Genomic DNA, 20,878 nt, shown 5'->3' with positions numbered 1-20,878 from the left:
AGTTTAACTGTCTTTAAATGAGACCAGAATCTTTGGAACTTTTGTTTACTGGTAAACTTCTAACAATGTTGAAGCATTTGTCATATTTCAAAATCTAGTCTTTATCTGAAACATCAAGGTAGATTTAGGTCTTGAAAGAGTTTTTATCTTATAAAAATAGCTTACCTCTTTCAACTTCATGTAAAGATGGCAGGCTAGGCTAAAGTGACAAAGAATGCCTTCTGGGGAACTTTGAATGAATAACTTTGAAGGAAACCTATTTTCACCAAAGACTTGTCCAGATTTAATTAGTTACGGGGCTTCAAGGCAGAGAGAAGAGGCCAGGAGCCTAAAGGGATTTTAGGAGTAAAGTGTCAAGGAGAAGTGAGGTCTCACATGGAGAAGGAAGTGTTGCTACTTTAAGGTTTAATAATTTTGTGACCCAGTGTCAAGTGTTGTGATTTCCAGTGACACGGGAGGTGAAAAAGGGAAACATTAACCAACCTGTACGTTGCTGGAGGTGATTCATACCCTTACTACCTTCTTCAGTACACTGGGTATAGTACCTTTCAAAACAGTAAATTTTAGAAGAATGTCATCTGCTCCATCAAAAGGGATAAAAAGTGGGGATATTGGTTCATAATCAGCACTCTCACACAAGAAGTGAATTAATCCTTTCCTGGTGAAGTGATGAAATGTGAACGGATATCGCATGCCACGTAGAAACCATAATTTTATAAAAGAGACACACACGTGCGCGCGCACACACACACGTGCATCCAGAATTTAGCAGAGCTAAAGATAACAATGATAGTACTAAAGTCTGTAATGCTTGTTTATTTCTGTTTGGAAACGTGCAGAAATTTTTATCTCATGCAGATATTACCAAAACCATAAATGTGCATTTGCTTTTAGTTGTTGTTGTTTTATTTTTAACATTGGATATTAACTTAGTCTAAGCATTATAGGTCAGTAGTTGGAACATAGTAGGCATATGATAGCACTAGCTTGGGCAAGTAACGTATCAAGTGAGGCAGAGAATTTACTGTGAAAAGCAGTAGTCAACACAAAACATATGGAGCGTGAGTCCGTATACATTTTTAATGTTATTATCTGTATCCATACACATTTGCACACACATAAATAACTGCATGGAGAAAGGTCCAGAACAGAACACACTATTGTCAACAGTTGGTTGAACTGGGGAATGGGAAGGAGCTTGAGGAGTGAATTTCCATTTTTATTATGTTTCTCTGTTACAGAATTTTAGTGACCGAAATAAATAAAATTTTAAATATGCAATTTTTAATAAAACAGTAACAACATAAAAAAGGCAATAATCTATGAGGTAGCTCAAAAATAAGAAGATAAAATAAGTTATCAGATGAATTAGAAGGAGGTAGTGCAATGGTGCTACAGAGCTTACATAATCAGAAAATATATACCAGAGCCATGAGATCTTGATATTGGCCTGGGATGTCTCCTTCCTGCCAATTAATAGCCATGCAGTCTTAGACAAGTCACTCAATCTGTCTGGGCCTTAGTTTCCTCTTCTATAAAATGAGATAGTTGAACCAAAACTCTATGTGGATATTTAATTATGTGACAAATTACTTCTCTGTAGCCACAAGCAATATCACCCATGTTTTCCCCATCCCACAGCTCTGGTATAGCCACCGAGCCAGCAAGACAGGGAACATAGAAATGAATTCTCTCAGCACTTTTCCCCATTTTTGTACCCCTGATCTCCCCCCACAGTCCTGAACACAGTTATGATGGAAGCATAGACTTCTCAACCAGAGGACTTCTAGAATGCTCTCTCTTTCTCAAAGCTCTGCTGCTTATGTGTATGGTGTATTCACACCTTGGATTTTTGTTTATACTCTACAGACTTACCTATCAACCTACCTACCTAACCACACTTACAAAAAAAACCAATAAATCATTCCGAAAGTGACAAGGACCAGCACCTGGTTCCCGACTCACAGAAGTGTTCCTTCCACCACCTCCTGATGGCTCCTCCAAGTAAGGGCCTGAAAGTAAACAAATTTTGAGAAGTGATAAAAGCCACTGGTGTTTGTGTGTAGGAAGATGATGAATGAGAAATCAAATTCTGAAATTGCATTTATAAATTACGTCCAGTTTTAAAAGAGGAAAACTACGGTGAGACAGAACTACTTTCTCCTCCCACAAGAAAGAATGTGGACTCGTAAGAGGACACTGATACAAAATCTAAAGCTTTATTTTTTACAAAGTAGGAGGATGAAGAGTGTTCACTTCTACGTTTGAAAAAATCTAGACACTTACAGTTTTAGGAATTTCTCTACCTACCTGTTCATCAGTTTACTTGACTAATATCATCTTTTGGTTCTGCTATATACCAAATATGACTGGGTGCTACAGATTCATGAAAGAATTACACATAATTGTATGTAAATAAGCTCTCTGTGTAGGGGGCACAGAAAAAGTCAGTGTGATCTATCATTGTGTGTTACATGCAATGATATAGCAATGCATATTGTGCAAGGTTAACACAGGGAGAAACAACACGCCCATGTTGAAAGGGTCTAGAATGACTTCCTGGAGAGGATAAAGCTTAAGGTGAACTTAGAAAGGATAGTTGTTTACTAGGCACAGGACAGAAAGGACACTTCAGGAAGACAGATCAGAGAGTAACTAGTACTCAAGGGTGTGTAGGAAAATGAGACAAGCTTAGTATTCACAACAGCAATACAACAATACAAATAGTTATCATATGTGAAGACCTTATATATGGTCAGCTCTATGCAAAATCATTCTTATTACCTTATTTCATGTACCCCTCACACTATCACACTATCATTGCTTTGCCTATACCCATTTGATAGACACAGAAACTGAGATTAGGTAAATGCCAAAAGTCGTACACATAGTAAAAAAGTGGTGCTGAGATTCAGATACAAGTCTGTGGGGTCCCAAAGTCTATTTTCATAGCAGTTACCCAATTCATAGTTATGAGAATCTGAAGTCTATGTGTTTTCCCCTGGATACAGAAAGCCCTGCGTCCATTTATTCAAAAATTATATATTCAGTTCCAATGACTGTAATAAGCACCAAGTGTACAAGGATGAATAAGAGTCCGTTAGTAGCTACAAAGTTAATTATAAAACTCAGTGTTAGAAATAAATATTTCTCCCCAGCAAAGCTGATGTTAGGGTTAGAGGAAAGGTAGGTTTTAAGCTGGCAGAAGTGGGAAAGACAGAGAAAATTTCCTGGAAATAATGATGGTTGAGTAGAGCTTAGAGGCTGAGGAGGAGCAGGTAAAATAGGAGAGGGGACTCACTGAAGCAGAAGGTGTAGAAACTGCATGTTGTATCCAGAGGACAGTAGATGGTTGGTGTTTTTTGGAATGTAGATGGCAAGGGATGGAGTACTGAGAAAGGAGGGTGGAATGGGAGGCACACATTAGATCATGGAGGGGCTTGTATACCATGTTGATGAGCTTGGATTTATCATATAGGAAATGAGTTTTAGGTTTTTAAACAGAGCAGTGACTTAGATCTCACCTTTCAGTGATAGGCCAAGGATACCAACTATGAGACTTTGAAAACGTTCTAGCAAGAAATGGTGATGACAGTGGAATCAGAAACAGAAAAAGAGAGATGAAAGAAACATGTGGTCCATAAACTTAGTTCGACTTGTTGATTGTTTTTATGTTGGTGGTGAGAAAGAGGGAAGAGTCAAAGATAATTCTTAGTTTTGTAGCTTGGGAGAATCCTAGAAAAGAGAGATTTCCTAATTTTTTTTAATGTTTATTTCTGAGAGATAGACAGAGACAGAGCGCAACTGGATGGGCAGAGAGAGAGGGAGACAGAATCTGAAGCAGGTTCCAGGCTCTGAACTGTCAGCACAGAGCCTGACGCGGGGCTCAAACTCACGAATCATTAGATCATGACCTGAGCCAAAGTTGGATGCTTAAGCAAATGAGCCACCCAGGCTCTCCGAGATTTCCTAACTTTGAAGTTTCCTATATTCAAGAACTTCATTATGAATCTATGGAGTACTGTATATATTCAGTGTACTATTAATTAATTACTTCACTAAAATTAAGGGATAATTTCTTCATTCCAAAGTCGCTAAAAAGAATTTCTAATTTGCATGTGAAATCTTAGATTATCATTTTTAATGGTTATGTTTTAAAAATATAACTTATGTGTTCTTATCAGCAATCATTTTTATTTTAGGTCTTAATTTTATGGCTGAATAATGTACGCATATTGCCATTGATTTTATTTTCATAGTTTCCAATATTTTGAATTTAATTCTTATTCTTTTTTTTCTTAAGTTTATTTATTTTGAGGGAGAGAATGTGTGTGAACAGGAGAGGGACAGAGAGAAAAGGAGAGAGGATCCTAAGCATGCTCCATGCTGTCCTTGCAGAGCCAGATGGGGGACTCCATCTCACAAACTGTGAGATCATCACCTGTGCTGGAATCAAGAGTCAAAGGCTTAACCAACTGAGCCACCAAGGTGCCCCTGTTTAAGTCTTATTCTTAATTTGGTGACATTTGTCTTCTTTGCTGTCTCAGCCTGACACTCTGATATGGGAATTTCAAATACTTACCAAATATTTTGGTATGTATGAAACAAAATGAGTACACTTTCAAAATTCCTGGAAGTTGCATTATGGGTGGTTAGGTCCTTTGCTCTATCATTTTTCATATACTTGAAAATATCCATCATAGTTAAAAGACGTGTACAGATTTTTTGATAAGTGTATAAGAAATAGATTACATTCAGATCAACTGAATTATCATAATACTTTACTGTAGAGAGGTAATTAATATTTTTCATAGTTCTTGAAGCAAGGATCAATTTTTAGATGTATTCACTTCAATTGAGTAAAATTTTAGAGCCTACTAGACATATGGTGGAGCTGGGCTATAGAAAGGATTGCAGAAATGACTGGGACTCTCCAATTGTATTAAACGAGTTTTACAGTGAACAGTAAGGAACAGTTATCTCTGGAAGGACTAAGAATAGACCTTTCACTGGTATCAAGATAGGCAGGGAAGAGTCAGTAGGGACTAAGAAATCATGTGCACAGCAATACATCCATGTGGGGAAAAAAAAATTGAAAACCTACCTTAATGTGGAATATGATATCACCAATTTTAGCTGTGGTGGAATGGTGGTAAATAAGCTGAAAATTGAATAAATCTTTGGACTTTTTCTGTTGGACACAATGTTTCCAGCAGAAGCTATTATGATTCTACCTTCCATTTAGTTGTGGTATAGCTGGAATTGAGAGAGGAATGTCAGGAGCAAGTCCAGAGAAAGGCAAGTCAGTAGTATTACCTTTGTAATAATTCATATGAAAATAGGAAGAACTTCAATTTGAGCAGTGATTGTGAAAAGGAGAATAAGGATAATAAGGATTAATGGTAAGAGATACAATATAGAGTTGATATTCATTGTACATGTAGATGAGTTGGACTTGATAGGGAGACAGAATGCCAAATTTCCAACTATAAGAATGATATTATAGTCAGAAATAAGGAGTGGAGTCAAAAAGAGAAGCTGCTTTTAGAGGGAAGATGTTTATCTGATGTTGATGCTGGGGATGGAGCGTTGAACAAAATAGATAGATAGAGAGGGAGTCACAGACTGAAAGAGACTCCAGGCCCTGAGCTAGCTGTCAGCACAGAGCCCGACGCGGGGCTTGAACCCACGAACCGCGAGATCATGACCTAAGCGAAAGTCGGACGCTTAACCGAATAAGCCACCCAGGCGCCCCGAGAATGATGTGTTCTTGAAGAGGTTGAGATTGGGTGGTCGAGAATCTCTTTCTCTGGGAGACAAGGTTGAGCTGAAAACTAAATGGCAGGAAGGAGAGAGAGCTTTTTTAGAAAGAAATGAAAAGCTTGTGCAAATGTCCTAGGGTAGGACTGAGTTTGATGTGTTCAGAGACACAAGTACCAGAGTCTCTGTCTCGAGAACGGTGAGGAAAAGACATGAGGGTAAGAAATGAGACATAGAGGCCACCAGCAGTCAGTTCACGTGGGTCCTCGTTGGCCTTGGCAAAGCATCTGATTTCATTCTTGGTCAATGCAAAGGCATCAAAGGATTTTAAGAAGCAAGGGGGTGGAGTGGAAGATTGTGCTTGTGACATGATCTGATCATTGAAGCCAGAGTTGAGGATGAGATGCCCAAGGAAGAGACTGAAGGAGAGAAACTTGGTAACTTTCTGACTGCACTCAAATAGCAAAGTAGAAAGAGAAAGGTCAAAGAGGTAGGATGGGAAGCAATCTAGTACTAATGCGCTGTCCCCAAAAGAGGAGAAAGTTTCAGAAAGGAGGGAGTTGTGTAATGAAGTCAAACACCAAAAGAGGCCAGAAAGTTGAAGAGGCACAATAATTAGATATATCATTTTCCACACACAAAATGTTTTAGATTCAGCTTTGATTATTTAGTGAGGGAATATACTTAGCCCAAGGCTCTTATACCTTATGATACATGACATAAATACTTGCATAGAAGTTAGATATAATTTTTTTTAATGTGGGGACTGGATCTGTACTTACAAATGCAAAGGGACCACCTTTTAAATCTGTATATTTCTGTTGTATTTTGTGTAAGGACTTCTTCCCATTATTTCTGTGGATAGAGTAATTCCTATATACTTCTATCTTATCATATAAGAACTTCTTTTGGGATAATCCAAATGGAAAGGAAATAACAACCCCAAACCCCTGTGTCCATACCAGGCACTGGACTAAGTATCAGTTGTGCAGAAATGAATTAAGATAAGTACTGTTCCTAAAGCCCTGCCCTTGCTTTCTAGTGGGGAGGAAATAATAAACAAGAAGAGTAGAGAGCAATGGGAAATGATATCAGGGGCTGAGGTCCAGGATTTGGAGGTGAGAGGGATGTCTGATGTCCGAAGATTGAAGAAGAGTTATGAAAACACGGCAGTGTTGTGGGAAGCATGATGGCCAGTTTGATGTGTCAACTCAGCAAGGCTATGGCCCCTGGTTATTCAATCAAGCACTCACCTAGGTGTTGCATGCCCACCCTTCCTTCCTCCCTCCCTCCCTCCCTCTCTCCCTCTTTCCCCCCTTCCTTCCTTCCTTCCCCAAAAGTGTCATCCTTCTATGCAGACTGGCCAAAAATATTTGCTTTACTTGCTTATCCAGCTAATGGATGCCGTTCTAATTTAATAAAGACAAATATGCTCCTTATTTTTATTGGAGAAACACTTTTCTTTTAGAAGGATTATATCATAAATAATTACCTAACCATTCCTCAGTTGATGGTTAGTTGTTTTCATTCAAATAGTTCTCATCAAATAGTTAATTCCAGCTGCCTTTTGTTGAAATAGTTTATGTATTTAAAAAAATTTTTAAACATTTATTCATTTTTGAGAGACAGAGCATGGACAGGGGGAGAGACAGAAAGAGAGAGAGGGAGACACAGAATTCAAAGCAGGCTCCAGGCTCTGAGCTGTCAGCACAGAGCCCAACAAGGGGCTCAAACCCACGAACTGCAAGATCATGACCTGAGCCACAGTCAGATGCTTAACCAACTGAGCCACCCAGCCACTCCTCATTATTTTTTAATAAACAGTGCTGCAGTGAACATCTTTGTGTATGTGTGTATTATATATACATGCGCACGCGTGCTTGCGCACACACACACACACACACACACACACAAATGCCATTATGTCTGTAAAATGTAAAGTTCCAAGAAATGGGATAACCTACTTGGAGGTGTGCAGAGATTAAGTTTTTATTTATATCGTCAAATTTTCCCTACTGAGATGCAAATTTACACTATAGCCAGTATATGTAAACGCACATTTCCTCAACTCCTCATCAGTCATTTAATGTATTTTAGCTAATCTGATAAGCAGATTATCACTTTATCACCTGGTTTTACATTGTGTTAATTAAATTATTTAAGGAAGAGAGTAAATGTATTTTGGAAAGAATTTTCTATAAGTGTGGTATAGCCTATATGTCAGAAGTAAAGACTGTAGGCAGGAAAACACTTAGGAGGATTTTACGTTAGTAAAATTCAGAGATTATAAAGGCTTAAACTGGGGCAGAAGGAGATGCGTCTTTCACAGGTAAGTGTGTCGCCAATAGCATGTCGACTTCATGTCATCGTTAATCATGTATAAGCATGATTGTGAAAGTATTTCTTTAAAAGAAGAAAGAAAAGTTTTTTCCTTTTGGAGTTAGAATCCTGCAGTACCTCCAAATTGTATAATACATTTAAGGCCTTATATATTCAGCTACTTAAATTTAAATGACGAGTCCATTAATATGTTCCTTGAAGTATAGACCGTAGTCTTTGTCTTCCAAAGGATATTTTAATCAAAATATTAAAAATAAACTAGAGTCTCATTCAGATAGTTAATTTCAGCTGCCTTTTGTTGTAATATATCATGAATTATCTCTCTGATGGATGGGCAGCCAAATGCAGATAAAATTAGCTTTGCAGTCATTCATTTTAAATTGCTCTTGAATCATTTGGAAGTAAATTCCATTTCAGAAGAATACGCTTCAGGTCTCAGACAAAGAGATAATAGTCCTATATTTTATGATATAAGCAATAATAGTTTAAGTCTTATGATTCAGAAATATAGAAACTTATGTATTAAGTTGATGAAAATTAAGGCTTGATATATAGCAATAAAACCAGCAACCTAAGCTTCCTAGATTGATGTTCATAGCATAATATTTTCCTGTCAAGATTTAGGTGGAATGAAAGTCTATAAAAATAATACATGGTACAAAGCCTTCTCTTCTTGTGTATAAATGAAAAAATAAAGGCTATATGAGATAACAGAGAAGGAAATATTGAGATTTACCTGATACCAAGATAAAAATGGCGATATCATTATTGAGTAATGATAGAGAGTGAAAAATTAAGTCAAGTGTTAGAGAAGGGTAAAATGAATAATAATCTTACATCTAAGTGAAAATGGCAATTACAGCTTTAAGGTACTAGCGAATCCAATGTACAGAATAAAAACAATTTTGGAAATTTTATTTTGTTAATTTGAATAAGCTACATGCAGAAAACTTGTTTAGCAATTTCATTAATCAAGTCATATGGCCCAAATAGCATAATGCTGTCAATATCAGCAACTGGGGTGTGTTTTATACAACATATAATAATTTGGGATAACTGTGGCATGTCGCCAGAAAGAAGTTCATTGTCTGAAGTCGCTTTTCACAAATTGAGTTCCCATTATCTCCCTGAAGACTTCAGGGCTCTTTGGATATTTATATTAAAAAATAAAGTAGAAATAGGATGCACTCCCTGATCTCCCTGCTGAAAAAACAAATCATTCTTTTATAGCTTCCAGTTTTGTAGCATGACCTAAATAGTATCAGAAACCTGGTTTATTTGTATAGTGAAATGAATTGCATGTCAGCAACTGATCTCAGTAAACAGTCTACCAACTCAAGGTAGAATCTCAAACCTTGTTATCCCTGTGTATTAAATTTTGAAATCTCAAACTTTATTATTCTCTTGTATTAAACAGTCTTCTAGTGCCCTCGGAGATTTAGCTTCAGTGTGGCAAGGATTTTACTTGTTTTGGGTCAGGCCTATGAATAGGCTCTGGAGTACATCCAAAGGAAAAGCCATGAACAAATATAGTTGCATACTTCCCTTGCACACCACTGCAAACACATTTGCTTGCAGACTTGTTTGGAGACTGGGTTCCTGTCTCTGGAAAGCCATGATTCTTCTAGAAAACATCTGATTATCGTAAGAAACTAGAAAATAGCAAATGAGTTCTAAAACAAATATCCACTAATAAAGAGATAAGCTTAATTCTCAAATTTTCTATGAGGTGGAGTGCTCAGTGAACTGACATTTGTAGACAAGACCAACTTTATGGGTATGTGACCTGTGCTGTCACACAGGACACTTGGTTGAATACTCATCTGTCACCGTTTCAGAATTCTTAATGAATTTTTAATGAGGAGCCCCAAGTTTCCATTCTCCTATAGGCTGCACAAATTTTGTAGCCTGTCTTGTTTGTAGATCTCACTATTGTTACAACCTCTTATAGTGTAGATTAATTTGAGGCAGGGTAAACTCTAAAATACCTTGTGAATCTGGGGTTCCTGGGTGGCTCTGTGGGTTAATTGTCTGACTTCGGCTCAGGTCATGATCTTGCATCTGTGAGTTTGAGCCCTGCATCAGGCTCTGTGCTGATGGTTCAGAGTCTTGAGCATGCTTTGGATTCTGTGTGTCTCTCCCTCTCTCCCCTTACCCCACTTCCTCTCTCTCTCTCTCTTTCTTAAAAATAAATAAAACATTAAAAATATACCTTGTGAATCTTTTCTGAATGATCACAGTTGCCATTTGTACAGTCTTTATGCTTTTATAAGATTTTTATTGACCCCTTACAATGTGCCTGGCACTATGCTAGGCTTAATGGAAAATAAAAATTAAAATGATAATAACCCCTGCTTTCAAAACAGCTCTCACTCTCGTGTTAAGCATTTGTTATATATCTCTGGTATATATCTCTGTTATATATCTCAATTTTGAAAATTGATAATAATTACATAAAACTGGTGGCCAAAACTGAAAAGTAGATTTCTCCATATGTGTGCAAGGCAAATGCATACATGGTCCAGAGGAGTAAGTGTTCATGAAGAGGTATTTGTATATGTTCATTTACCAATGATCATTTTTCCTTATAAAATACACATGGTATTTAGAGACGATCACTTTTCCCTTGGAAAATACACGTGGTATTTGGAGATGGTCATTTTTCCTTATTAAATACACATGATATTTGGAAATTATTACTTTTTTTCCTTATAAAATACTCATGGCATTTGAAGATTGTCATTTTTTCCTTGTTAAACACATATAGATGTAACCATGCTGTATATTTAAATACTCAGAAGTTTTCCTCTATTATTTTGGTTGAATAAAATTGGCTCTCTTATTTGATTTTCAAAACTTACTCCAGAAGAAAAACTTAAAAAGAGATTTCATGAAAAGACAATTTCTGAAATTAATCCTCATCCTTAGCATTTTTGCCTGAACCAAACAAAGTATTATCTTAGCATTCTTAACCCAGCAGTAGAGAAGTTGTTATCTGCCAGTTTCCATGGTTGGGCATGGTATCCAGGCCACTTGCTGCAAATGCAGAAGAGGAGAATTTCCCAGCAGCTTGTGAGCCTACAGATAATCAGTCCATTCCCATTTTGTCAAATCTACTCCATTATATATATCTTACTGACTCAGAGTTTTAAAAAATTATCTTCAGAAATGCCATTCTTATCCCCAGAATTGAGCACTAGGAGTAATGGGCCATATTGCCTGATGTGAATTTATCTAGGCATAGACTTAAACACTGTATGTGTATTATAAGAAATAGTAACAACCTCATATGATACCCTGGTTAAGGCATCTCCCTAGGTCAATTTTTTAAAATTTTTTAATGTTTTATTTATTTTCGAGAGAGAGAGAGAGAGAGAGAGAGAGAGAGAGAGAGAGAGAGAGAGAGAGAGAGACAGCATGAGCAGGGGAGGGTCAGAGAGAGAGGGAGACACAGAATCTGAAGCAGGCTCCAGGTTCTGAGCTGTCAGCACAGAGCCTGATGCGGGGCTCGAACCCACGAACCATGAGATCATGACCTGAGCCGAAGTCGGACGCCCAACCGACTTAGCCATGCAGGTGCCCATCCCTAGGTTAAATTTAAGAGTTAAGGTTTATGTGGAAAGTAGAGTGATATGTAAAAGAAACACTGAATTTAGCCATAATGAAAATGTTTCAAATGACGGAAATATTTCCTCTTGTTATAAAATACAGTGAGTGTTATTTAACAAACATGAAACTTCAAGCCAAGTCATGGAATTATTTCTCTTTACTAGTAGTGATCCTCTTGTCTTAAAACTCAAAATTAGGGAAATACAGAATTAGTTTGTACATTTTTTAAATATGTCATTACTATTTTTTTCCAGCACTTCACAGAGCCCCTTTTGAGTGGAAAACATATGTGTGACTTTCTCAACTTCCATTAGTCTTCCTGGTAGTTTACAATAAAATAATCAGAAGGAAGAAATACATGCTTTTGGCAAGGAAGGGTAATCAATTTTTAGTGCCTATCTTTCTGTAGGATGTGAATGTGTAAGTACTTTGCTACATGATTGAATAAGGTAAGGTAGTAAACAGTCATCAGATATTTTGCAACATTATTCCTTCTAAAGGAATAAATCTCACTTTCTAAAACAATGACTGAATGACCAGCTTTGTATTTTGCAAACCTAAATGAAAATATTGCTCTAAAATACATACACATTTTTGCATGTGTATGGTTTTTTTACTATGTTTGTATGTGTATACAATTTTTTTTTACTATTGGTGTATATATCTTTTATTCACCAATAGTAAAAAAAAAATTGAATTGATCCTCTGCCTTCACGAGTAATAATTAAAAAGAACAGTTAACATTTTACAGAATTTGAGTTTGAGATTTTATGGCACTGTATTGATTATCAGAACTGTCCATCATCACGTTTAACAATAAGAGCATGGGGGGGGGGTAAAAAACAAAATAAGAGAGTAAGGCCTTCAAGACATCAGCTTTCTGTTGAAGGTTCTGTCAATACCTCAGTTCCCTCTTCCTTTGCCTGTCTGAACTGTGTTTATTTAAGCCATCTTGAGTGTTCTTGCATATGGATTAAAGAAGCTGAAATGGATGGAAACAAGGTTATTCTTTAGTTAACTGACAGTTTGGATCCTTGATGTTCAACAATGGAAAATCCAGAAATGATGTCCTGGCAGAAGAAAGCACATGAAGGCAGTAAAGTGAGAAAGAAAGCTAGCTGTAGGAGGTATCATTTACATCCCCGTGTCAGAAATGTAAAACTGGGGAGAGCTTTGAAAGCTAGTTGTGTCTGTGACGCAAACGAAGCCAGTTTTTACCACAGAACATGTTGGCAGAGATCAAGCATGGTTACTATCTGACGGCTACCCATGACCTAGATGAGAAAAGGGCCAGGCCAGGTTTCTTAGCAGACAGATGTCCATTTTACTAATGGCCTTTGCCAGAATGGGGCAACACCCATTAAATGGGGTGTTATCACCCAAGAATAAGTGATAAAGTAAGTTTCAAGATGACATATGAGCAGCCATTGAATATATGTACTTTCAAAAACTTTTGATTTTAAAGGACACCTGGGTGGCTCAGTCAATTGAGCATCTGACTTCAGCTCAGGTTATGATCTCACAGTCATGAGTTTGAGCGCTGTGTCAGGCTCTGTGCTGACAGCTCAAAGCCTGGAACCTGCTTTGGATTCTGTGTCTCTCTCTTTCTCTGCCCCCTCCCTCCCCAACCCCACAAATAATTAAACATTACAAGAAAATTCTTTAAAAAACTTTTAATTTCGACCTCACAGTTTTAACCTTACATATTCTCTTGGAGTGCTTGATCAACTTACAGAATTAATAGTTTTTCTCTCCACTCTGTCACAGGAAGAAAAATATCACATCTGACTTATTTTCAGTGTATTTGAAAGACTCTTTTTACCTTGACTTATGTGAAATATGATAATAGGGTTTTAAGTGCACTTTTGTTATTTTTCTATTTTTATTTGGAATCATACAGAACCCAAGTTATGAAAAACATACCTCAAAGTGGGCAAATATCTTAGGTGGTTTTGGGGTTTTGTTTCTTCAGTGGTGTTGAAAAAGCAGGGTGGAAGCAATATAGTTGACAATTTTCTGTGCTTTAAAAAATGAGACTATTGACTATTATTCTTCAGGATAATACTCAGTAATATTTTAATGAGGACAGCTTTTACTAGTCATGTAATACATCTGATATTGGAGGTATAGTTTCTATATAAGACCAAACAGAATTGCTAGACTCTAGCTCTACTATCAGTCTACTACTGGCTGATTTCTGGAGCTGAGAATAATCTTGAATTCAATATATATTTTGGTTGAATGAATGAATTCATTTGAATGAATATGTCATGCAGTGGTATCTTTGAATCTGAACTTAAAGATCGTTAATTCAGGTTCCTAGTATTCCTTCTCAGCTCCTTGCAAAGATTTTGCTTACTTACGAGCCTTACATTTTTCAATGTTTCAAAAGAAACAAATGTTTTTTTTTTAAATTTTTCAATGTTTATATTTAACAGAGAGAGAGACAGAGAGCGAGAGCGCGCACACAGGAGCATGCAGGGGAGAGGCAGAGAGAGAGGGAGACTGAATCTGAACCAGGCTCCAGGCTCCAACCTGTCGGCACGGAGCTGGACGCGGGGCTTGGACTAATGAGACATAAGATCATGACCTGAGCTGAAGTTAGACGCCTAACCACCTGAGCTACCCAGGGGCCCCCAAACAATTTTTTCTAATGAAATTGCTTCTGGTTTTGTCAGCTTTCAAAGGAAACACTCTGTAATGGGAGGTGTAGTACTGTATTGGGAAGATCACAGGTTTTGAGTGAGGCAAACCTGGGCAGAATAGAAATAGTTCTGCTATTTACTAACTACCTGCATGCTCAGGGCACGCTAGTTACCTTTCCTGATGTTGAGTTTTTCCATGTGTAAAAATTAGAATAATAATCTAAATCATTAATTGAAGAACCAGTTATACTACCTGATGTGTAGCAGGCACTCAGGTACTTAATAAGTCATTTATGAGTCATTATTTTTAAATGAATAGCAAGTAAATGGCAAGTGGCTACGATGATTTGAATGTTTTCCACTTTCTTCTTGTTTTACCAGATGATGACTTTTTTCATGAACTCCCAGAAACCTTTCCATCCGATCCACCTGAACCTCTACCACATTTTCTTATTGAGCCTGAAGAAGCTTATATTGTGAAGAATAAGCCTGTGAACCTGTATTGTAAAGCCAGCCCCGCCACCCAGATCTACTTCAAGTGCAATAGTGAGTGGGTTCATCAGAAGGACCACATAGTAGATGAGAGAGTAGACGAAACCTCTGGTGAGTTTTCTACTACATTTGTACCACCATTCAGGATGCACTCACTAACTACTTGGGCATGTTCTCATACTGTTCTTTGAATTGTGAGAATGAAAATGGAGTTACTATCTTTTGGCAAAAGTTTTGAATCAGTTTGGGTGGGATTTGGTGGTCTTGTTCCATAAACTGCAAAGCAAAGGGGATGAATACATCTTGACTTGATGCCTGATGGGCATAGTTCAGCCTTAAAAACATAAATGAGGAAAATAAATAGACTGGATGAATGCAAATGCCCTAGTAAAAGATGAGTTTCACTTATGTGTCAATTTTGGGTCATGTCTAAATATCTCGGGATTGGGGAACATGTTCGACTAAGGATAAGTTTTTAATTTTTGTTTACATGACCATCAAGTCTTAATTCACATGCATAATTTCCCTTTATATTTTTAAATAATTTGCAAATGTTGCAGCTTTAAAGTATCCTGTATCCTTAACTTACATCTAAAAATAAATCCTCAGTCAGTTAAGGATCCGATTCTTGATTTGAGCTCAGGTCATGATTCCAGGGTTGTGGGATCCAGCCCTGCACTGGGCTCACTGCTGAGTGTGGAGCCTGCTTAAGATTTTCTCTCCCTCCGCTCGTCTCCTCTGCTCATGCTTGCCCTCTCTCTCTCTAAAATACATACACATACATGCATACATACATACATAGAAATAAATCCTAATGATCTAACTCTTAGCTAAAGTTAAATTGAAAGTGATTGAGAATAGTGATAGTGTGGGGTCCAGGAAGAAGCGAAGTGGTGAGGATAGCCACCATCTGGGTGAGTCTTGATACCTTTGTTCTTGGCATGGTGAAAACACCTGACTTTACTGCTCTGTAAATGTTATCCATAACAGTAAAACACTAAAGGCATAGAGACGATAAAGGAGATTCTAATAACCTGTGGGATTTAGATTACCTAAAAAGGAAACTTTCTTGATAGCAATTTTTTACTCCACCATGGGTGACTTAAGATAGCTGTAGAATCTCCTAGAGTTATTTTAAATTGGAAAGATGTCTATCTTTGTATAGTGGTTTAAGTGCTTTTGATCTCTAGCAGTGAGAAGCAATTTGAACTTTCCGATCCATTCTAGATCTACGATTTTAAAATATTAAGATAGGCATTTTAAATATTAAAAATTCGCTGATCAACATTTCCAAGCTAAATAGTGATAGATATTACAAAAGTGAAAACATTTAGATATCTTATATTCTTTCATAAATATCTCTACATACCAAAATAGATACATGTTTTCAAAATCCAAATTGTAATGGATTCCTGTTTGTATCCAAATATCAGATTAACCAAGGGCAAGCAGAGACCAGCCTTTGAAGGAGATCTCTGTTTGCCATCTCTAACAACACGAAGGGCATATTGAGCTGATGGGACATAAAGAAATGGAACAGACTGTGAGAGGACAGAGAAAAGGCATCTTTTAGAAAAGCAGGTTGTGCGTATACCGATATAACACAAATGGTCTTAGAAAATCAGGTGGCGGCTCCACATAACTGTTTGTCAATTTGTGAATCAATATGCTTGCCACATGCCATCTGATGGCTGTAGAAATAACTGGGTATCCGACTGTATGGTAGCTTACTTCAGGGAATTGTCCCACCTCTCTTTCTAATTACTCAGAAAATAACTCCACCAGATGTCTACAAAATCTCAAGTGAATTAGTTTTATTTGTTGCAGCTCATTTACTTGTAAAGATTTCAAACACACAAGTTTGAATGGTAAGAGGAAAAAGAAAGACATCACAAAAGCTGAGATGAAAGTCACAGACCTGTTCAGGCTTGTCTTTACTAAATTAATGAAAATGACTCTATAGGAATAGGAATAGGAATAAAACCAAAACTGCTTTCTGATATTGAGCTCCTGTGCCAGCTTCATGCTGTGATGGTGATGTATATGTGGGCGTGTGTGGATATATATACTTTACTAAGACATTTCCCTTCTTAAAACATTATGTTTGTTGTTATTTTCACATAAAATTAATATTGCATATACCAATTATTAGAATATCTTCTAAAGCAGTTTATAAATGGAAATATGTGGCATATTTTCATTCAAATTCAGGTCAGGGCACATGAGAGCTAAAGGCAAAACTGGCAGCTGTGGGGGGCACCTGGGTGGCTCAGCCAGTTAAGCGACCGACTTTAGCTCCGGTCATGATCTCGTGGTTCATGGGTTGGAGCCCTGTGTCGGGCTCTGTGCTGACAGCCGAGAGCCTGGAGGCTTCTTCAGATTCTGAGTCTCCCTCTCTCTCTGCCCCTCCCATGCGGGTGCTCTGTCTCTCTCATGAGCTCAAAAATAAATAAACATTTAAATAATTAAAAACAAAGAACTGGCAGCTGCAAGACTTACACAGATCTCAGGCTGACAGTTGGAATGAAATACCATAGACCTTGTTGTCTTTCATGTTCATCCAGAAACTTACAAGAAATCCAGCATCCAGGCAGTGTATTACCTTTAAAGTTAGGAAAAGGACAAAGTCACCCCCAGACAGTGGTATTATTTGGCATGTTCTTAACATATGAACCTATGTAATTAGACAAGACAAATAATTGAAAAATATAAAAATTGTAGAGAAAATGGGAATGTCATTTTTTGACAAATCATCTGATTTTGCATGTCTGGAAAACATACATTTTTTAAATTAAAAAAATGAAAAAAATCAAGAGTATACAGAAAAGTAGCAGATAAAAGATTCATATATAACCCTTCAACTTTTCTTAGTACAGATGACCAGTTTAAATTATAATGATATAAAAGATAACAGTTAAAATAACAACATAAAAGAAGTATGTGTGTGTAAAGCTAACAAAAATTTGAAGGTTTTTAGAAAGAAAGACTTTAAATTCTACTCTGGGTAAGAAAAATACAATGATTAAATAAATGGAAAGACTTTTCTTGTTCTTGGATAGAAAGGAAATATTTTTAAAATGTTTGCAATTTCTAAATGAATCGTAAGGTCACCAACATTGTATGAAAATTTGTAAAAATGGCTGGAAGAGTTCTAAAATAGTAGTATAATGAGGGAACCCTAGCTCTTTGTAAATATATTATAAAATTAAAGAAAATAAGAGTTTGATATGAGCAGAAAATAAGACATACAAATTAATAGTTTAAAATAGAGACCAAAAGGGGCGCCTCGGTGGCTCAGTTGGTTAAGTGTCTGACTTCAGCTCAGGTCATGATCTCACAGTTCATGAGTTTGAGCCTCACATCGGGCTCTGTGCTGACAGCTTGGAGCCTGGAGCCTGTTTCTGGTTCTGTCTCTTCCTCTTTCTGTGTTTCTCCCCCACTCAAACTGTCTTCTCTCTCTCAAAAATAAAGATTTTTTTAAATTTAATCAAATAGAGACCAGAAAATAGTCAGTTAAGGCAGTTTACAATGTATTAAGATGTATCACAATGTAGGTAGTTGGCAACTGAATGAATGAATGAATCTTGGATTTTATCTCATTTTTAGAATAAAATAAGTTTTTGATGTTAGGGCTTAATGTCACAATCATTATCACCATCACCACTACCATCATCATCATCACTAACATCACTAGGAAAAAATTTTGGCAGTTGGTTGGATGATTGGTTGGTTGGTTGGTTAGTTTCAGTGGTGGGCAAAAGCCTTTTTAAAAAAGACAAAACTAAGAAGTCTTATAAGAAAGCATTCTTATTTTGAATATCCAAAGCAAGAAAACCACAAAGCTGAGGAACACACACACACACACACACACACACACACTTGATTATTTCTGTGAATATATATTAATCAAAGAGCTAATTTAATTAATATATTACTAGTTCTTAAAGCATATTTAAGAAAACGATCAGCAACCCAACAGAAAATTGAGGAGAGGTAAAACATGAGATTATAGGAAAGGAAATGCAAATTGGTAAATAAGCATCTAAGATGTTGTCAGGATCAAAACAGTTAGTATAGGGGCACCTGGGCGGCNAAAAAAAACAGTATACAGGGTTGATGAAGGAATGGGATTGGGAATTAATGAGGTTGCAAATTGGTGCATTCTTTTGGATGGTACCAGGTCAATTTGAAAATACCTACCAATATTTAAATGTATATACCCTTTTGCTTGGTAATTACACATTTAGGATCAAAAAATAAACTTCCAAATGAGCACAAAGACTGAAATGCAGGTCATTCATTGCACCCCTATTGCAGAGGCATACTGAGTACTGTGCATCCCTATATGGAGACTGTGATGTTTTATAAAATAATGAGCTCTCCCCATATGTGAAGCTGTAGAAAAATCTCTCACATAAAATTTGAAGTGAAAACCAGAGTACAGAATACTACATGTAATATGTCCTTATTATGTAAAGGATGCACATATATTTGTCTATGCATTGGCATGTTTTGGAGAAATATATGATAAGCAGTTGACAGCTCAAAATCTGGGATGATAGATTTCTTTTATAGTTTGGTTTTTTTTCAGTCTTGTGAATGTGTTATTTTCATAATAAATAATGAAACCTGAAAAAAAGTCCAAACCATTTTACTGCATCTCTTTGCCTGTTATCATAAATCTCCAATCTGTACAGTATTGTGGGAAAATTTGTAGGCTTCTTATATTAGAGCTCTTTGCTTTCCTGTGAGGTCAGAAGCATTATAAATGGAATTGAAACCAAAATGCTTGGCTTGGGGGACTTTTTTACCTGAAGTTGGATTTACCTGCAACTTTGGTTCTCAAGTCTTCACTTAATGTAGCCTGACTATAGACTTATTGGGGTTTAGTGGTTCTTAATAGCGAGAAATGTTAGAATACATCAAGTCTTGAAATACATTACAAATCAGAGAAATGTCTTGGCATTTAAAAGATCAAATTGGTTCTCAGACAACATAAGAGAGAGAGAAGTCTGCACATGAGTTTATTTTTCATAGATAACTCTGCTTTAGGATAAGAATATTTGGAAGCATGTTTAATGCAATCAGATACATTGCCTTCCAACTAAGAAAAATCAACCACATTCAATAAAATCCCCATCGAAGGTAACTTCACATTGAGAAACTACAAAACAATAACACTGAAAAAAAGAACAAAATTAATAGTCTTTCTTTTAAATTATGAAGGCGTTAAATAGACTCTCCAGGTCTGAGACATGAAGCACACAATTATTTGTACTCGCTGAGCAAGGCTACCCCACTGATGATAAAATGGACTGATTAAAGATTATTTATTATAGTTAATCTTTCCCTTCCTTCATTTAAACCACATTTGCATTTCTTGCAAATATGTGATATAAGAAACAGAAAAGTGGAAAGCAGTATATGTTAGGTGGTTTAGAACATTTCAGTAGTCAGAGCCCTTGATTAGTAATAAGTATCTGTTCTATCAGAATTCCATAGAAATTTTGATCTGCTCAAAATTGTATGGTTACATTTTTAAGAAAAACCCAGGCTTGGCTGCTTTCTATTTACTTGAAGCCTTTTCAACCCTTGTTTCCATGGTACCTAAGATTTACCCTCGAAAAGCAAATATTTTTCTCCTCTACAAAAAAGCAGGGGAGTTTAGAAAACCTTGGTTAGTTTGAAATTTTAATAATCCCCAAGATTTTCACATTTTTTAAATTATTCTCACATTAGCATAATATTATCAGCAGGACTATCACAACAACGATAAAAAATTTCCAAGCTTTATATTGAACACCTTGCATGTATTCTATCATTTAAGTATCACAACAGTCTTACAAGATAATTTGTAGGCTTCTTCTGTAAATGGGAATACTGAGGTTCAGCAAGATAAAGAAACCTACAAGCCCCAAATCACGTAGCTAGGAGACGGCAGAGCAAGGATATAAACCCAGAGCTGTCTGATTCCAAACCCTTTGCTCTTGTTCCTGTGCCCAAAAGCATCTCCCAAATTTCTGCCATAACTA

At 36.7% G+C, this 20,878-nt stretch overlaps 1 protein-coding gene across 3 annotated transcripts in view; it reads left to right on the top strand.

Annotated features, from left to right (window-relative positions):
- UNC5C (unc-5 netrin receptor C) overlaps positions 1 to 20,878 on the top strand; it is a 363,130-nt gene that overhangs the window by 188,765 nt on the left and 153,487 nt on the right. For all 3 annotated transcript variants that reach the window (XM_077762331.1, XM_077762330.1, XM_077762329.1), the window contains exon 2: positions 14,736 to 14,957. In XM_077762331.1, coding sequence (XP_077618457.1) covers positions 14,736 to 14,957 — 222 coding nt within the window. The remainder of the gene's footprint in view (positions 1 to 14,735; positions 14,958 to 20,878) is intronic.

The sequence above is a fragment of the Crocuta crocuta genome, unplaced genomic scaffold, assembly GCF_008692635.1.
Source record: "Crocuta crocuta isolate KB4526 unplaced genomic scaffold, BGI_CrCroc_1.0 scaffold83, whole genome shotgun sequence".
Lineage (NCBI taxonomy): Eukaryota > Metazoa > Chordata > Mammalia > Carnivora > Hyaenidae > Crocuta > Crocuta crocuta.
Note: the sequence above shows the minus strand (reverse complement) of the source record. Positions and strands in the feature narration are given on the sequence as shown.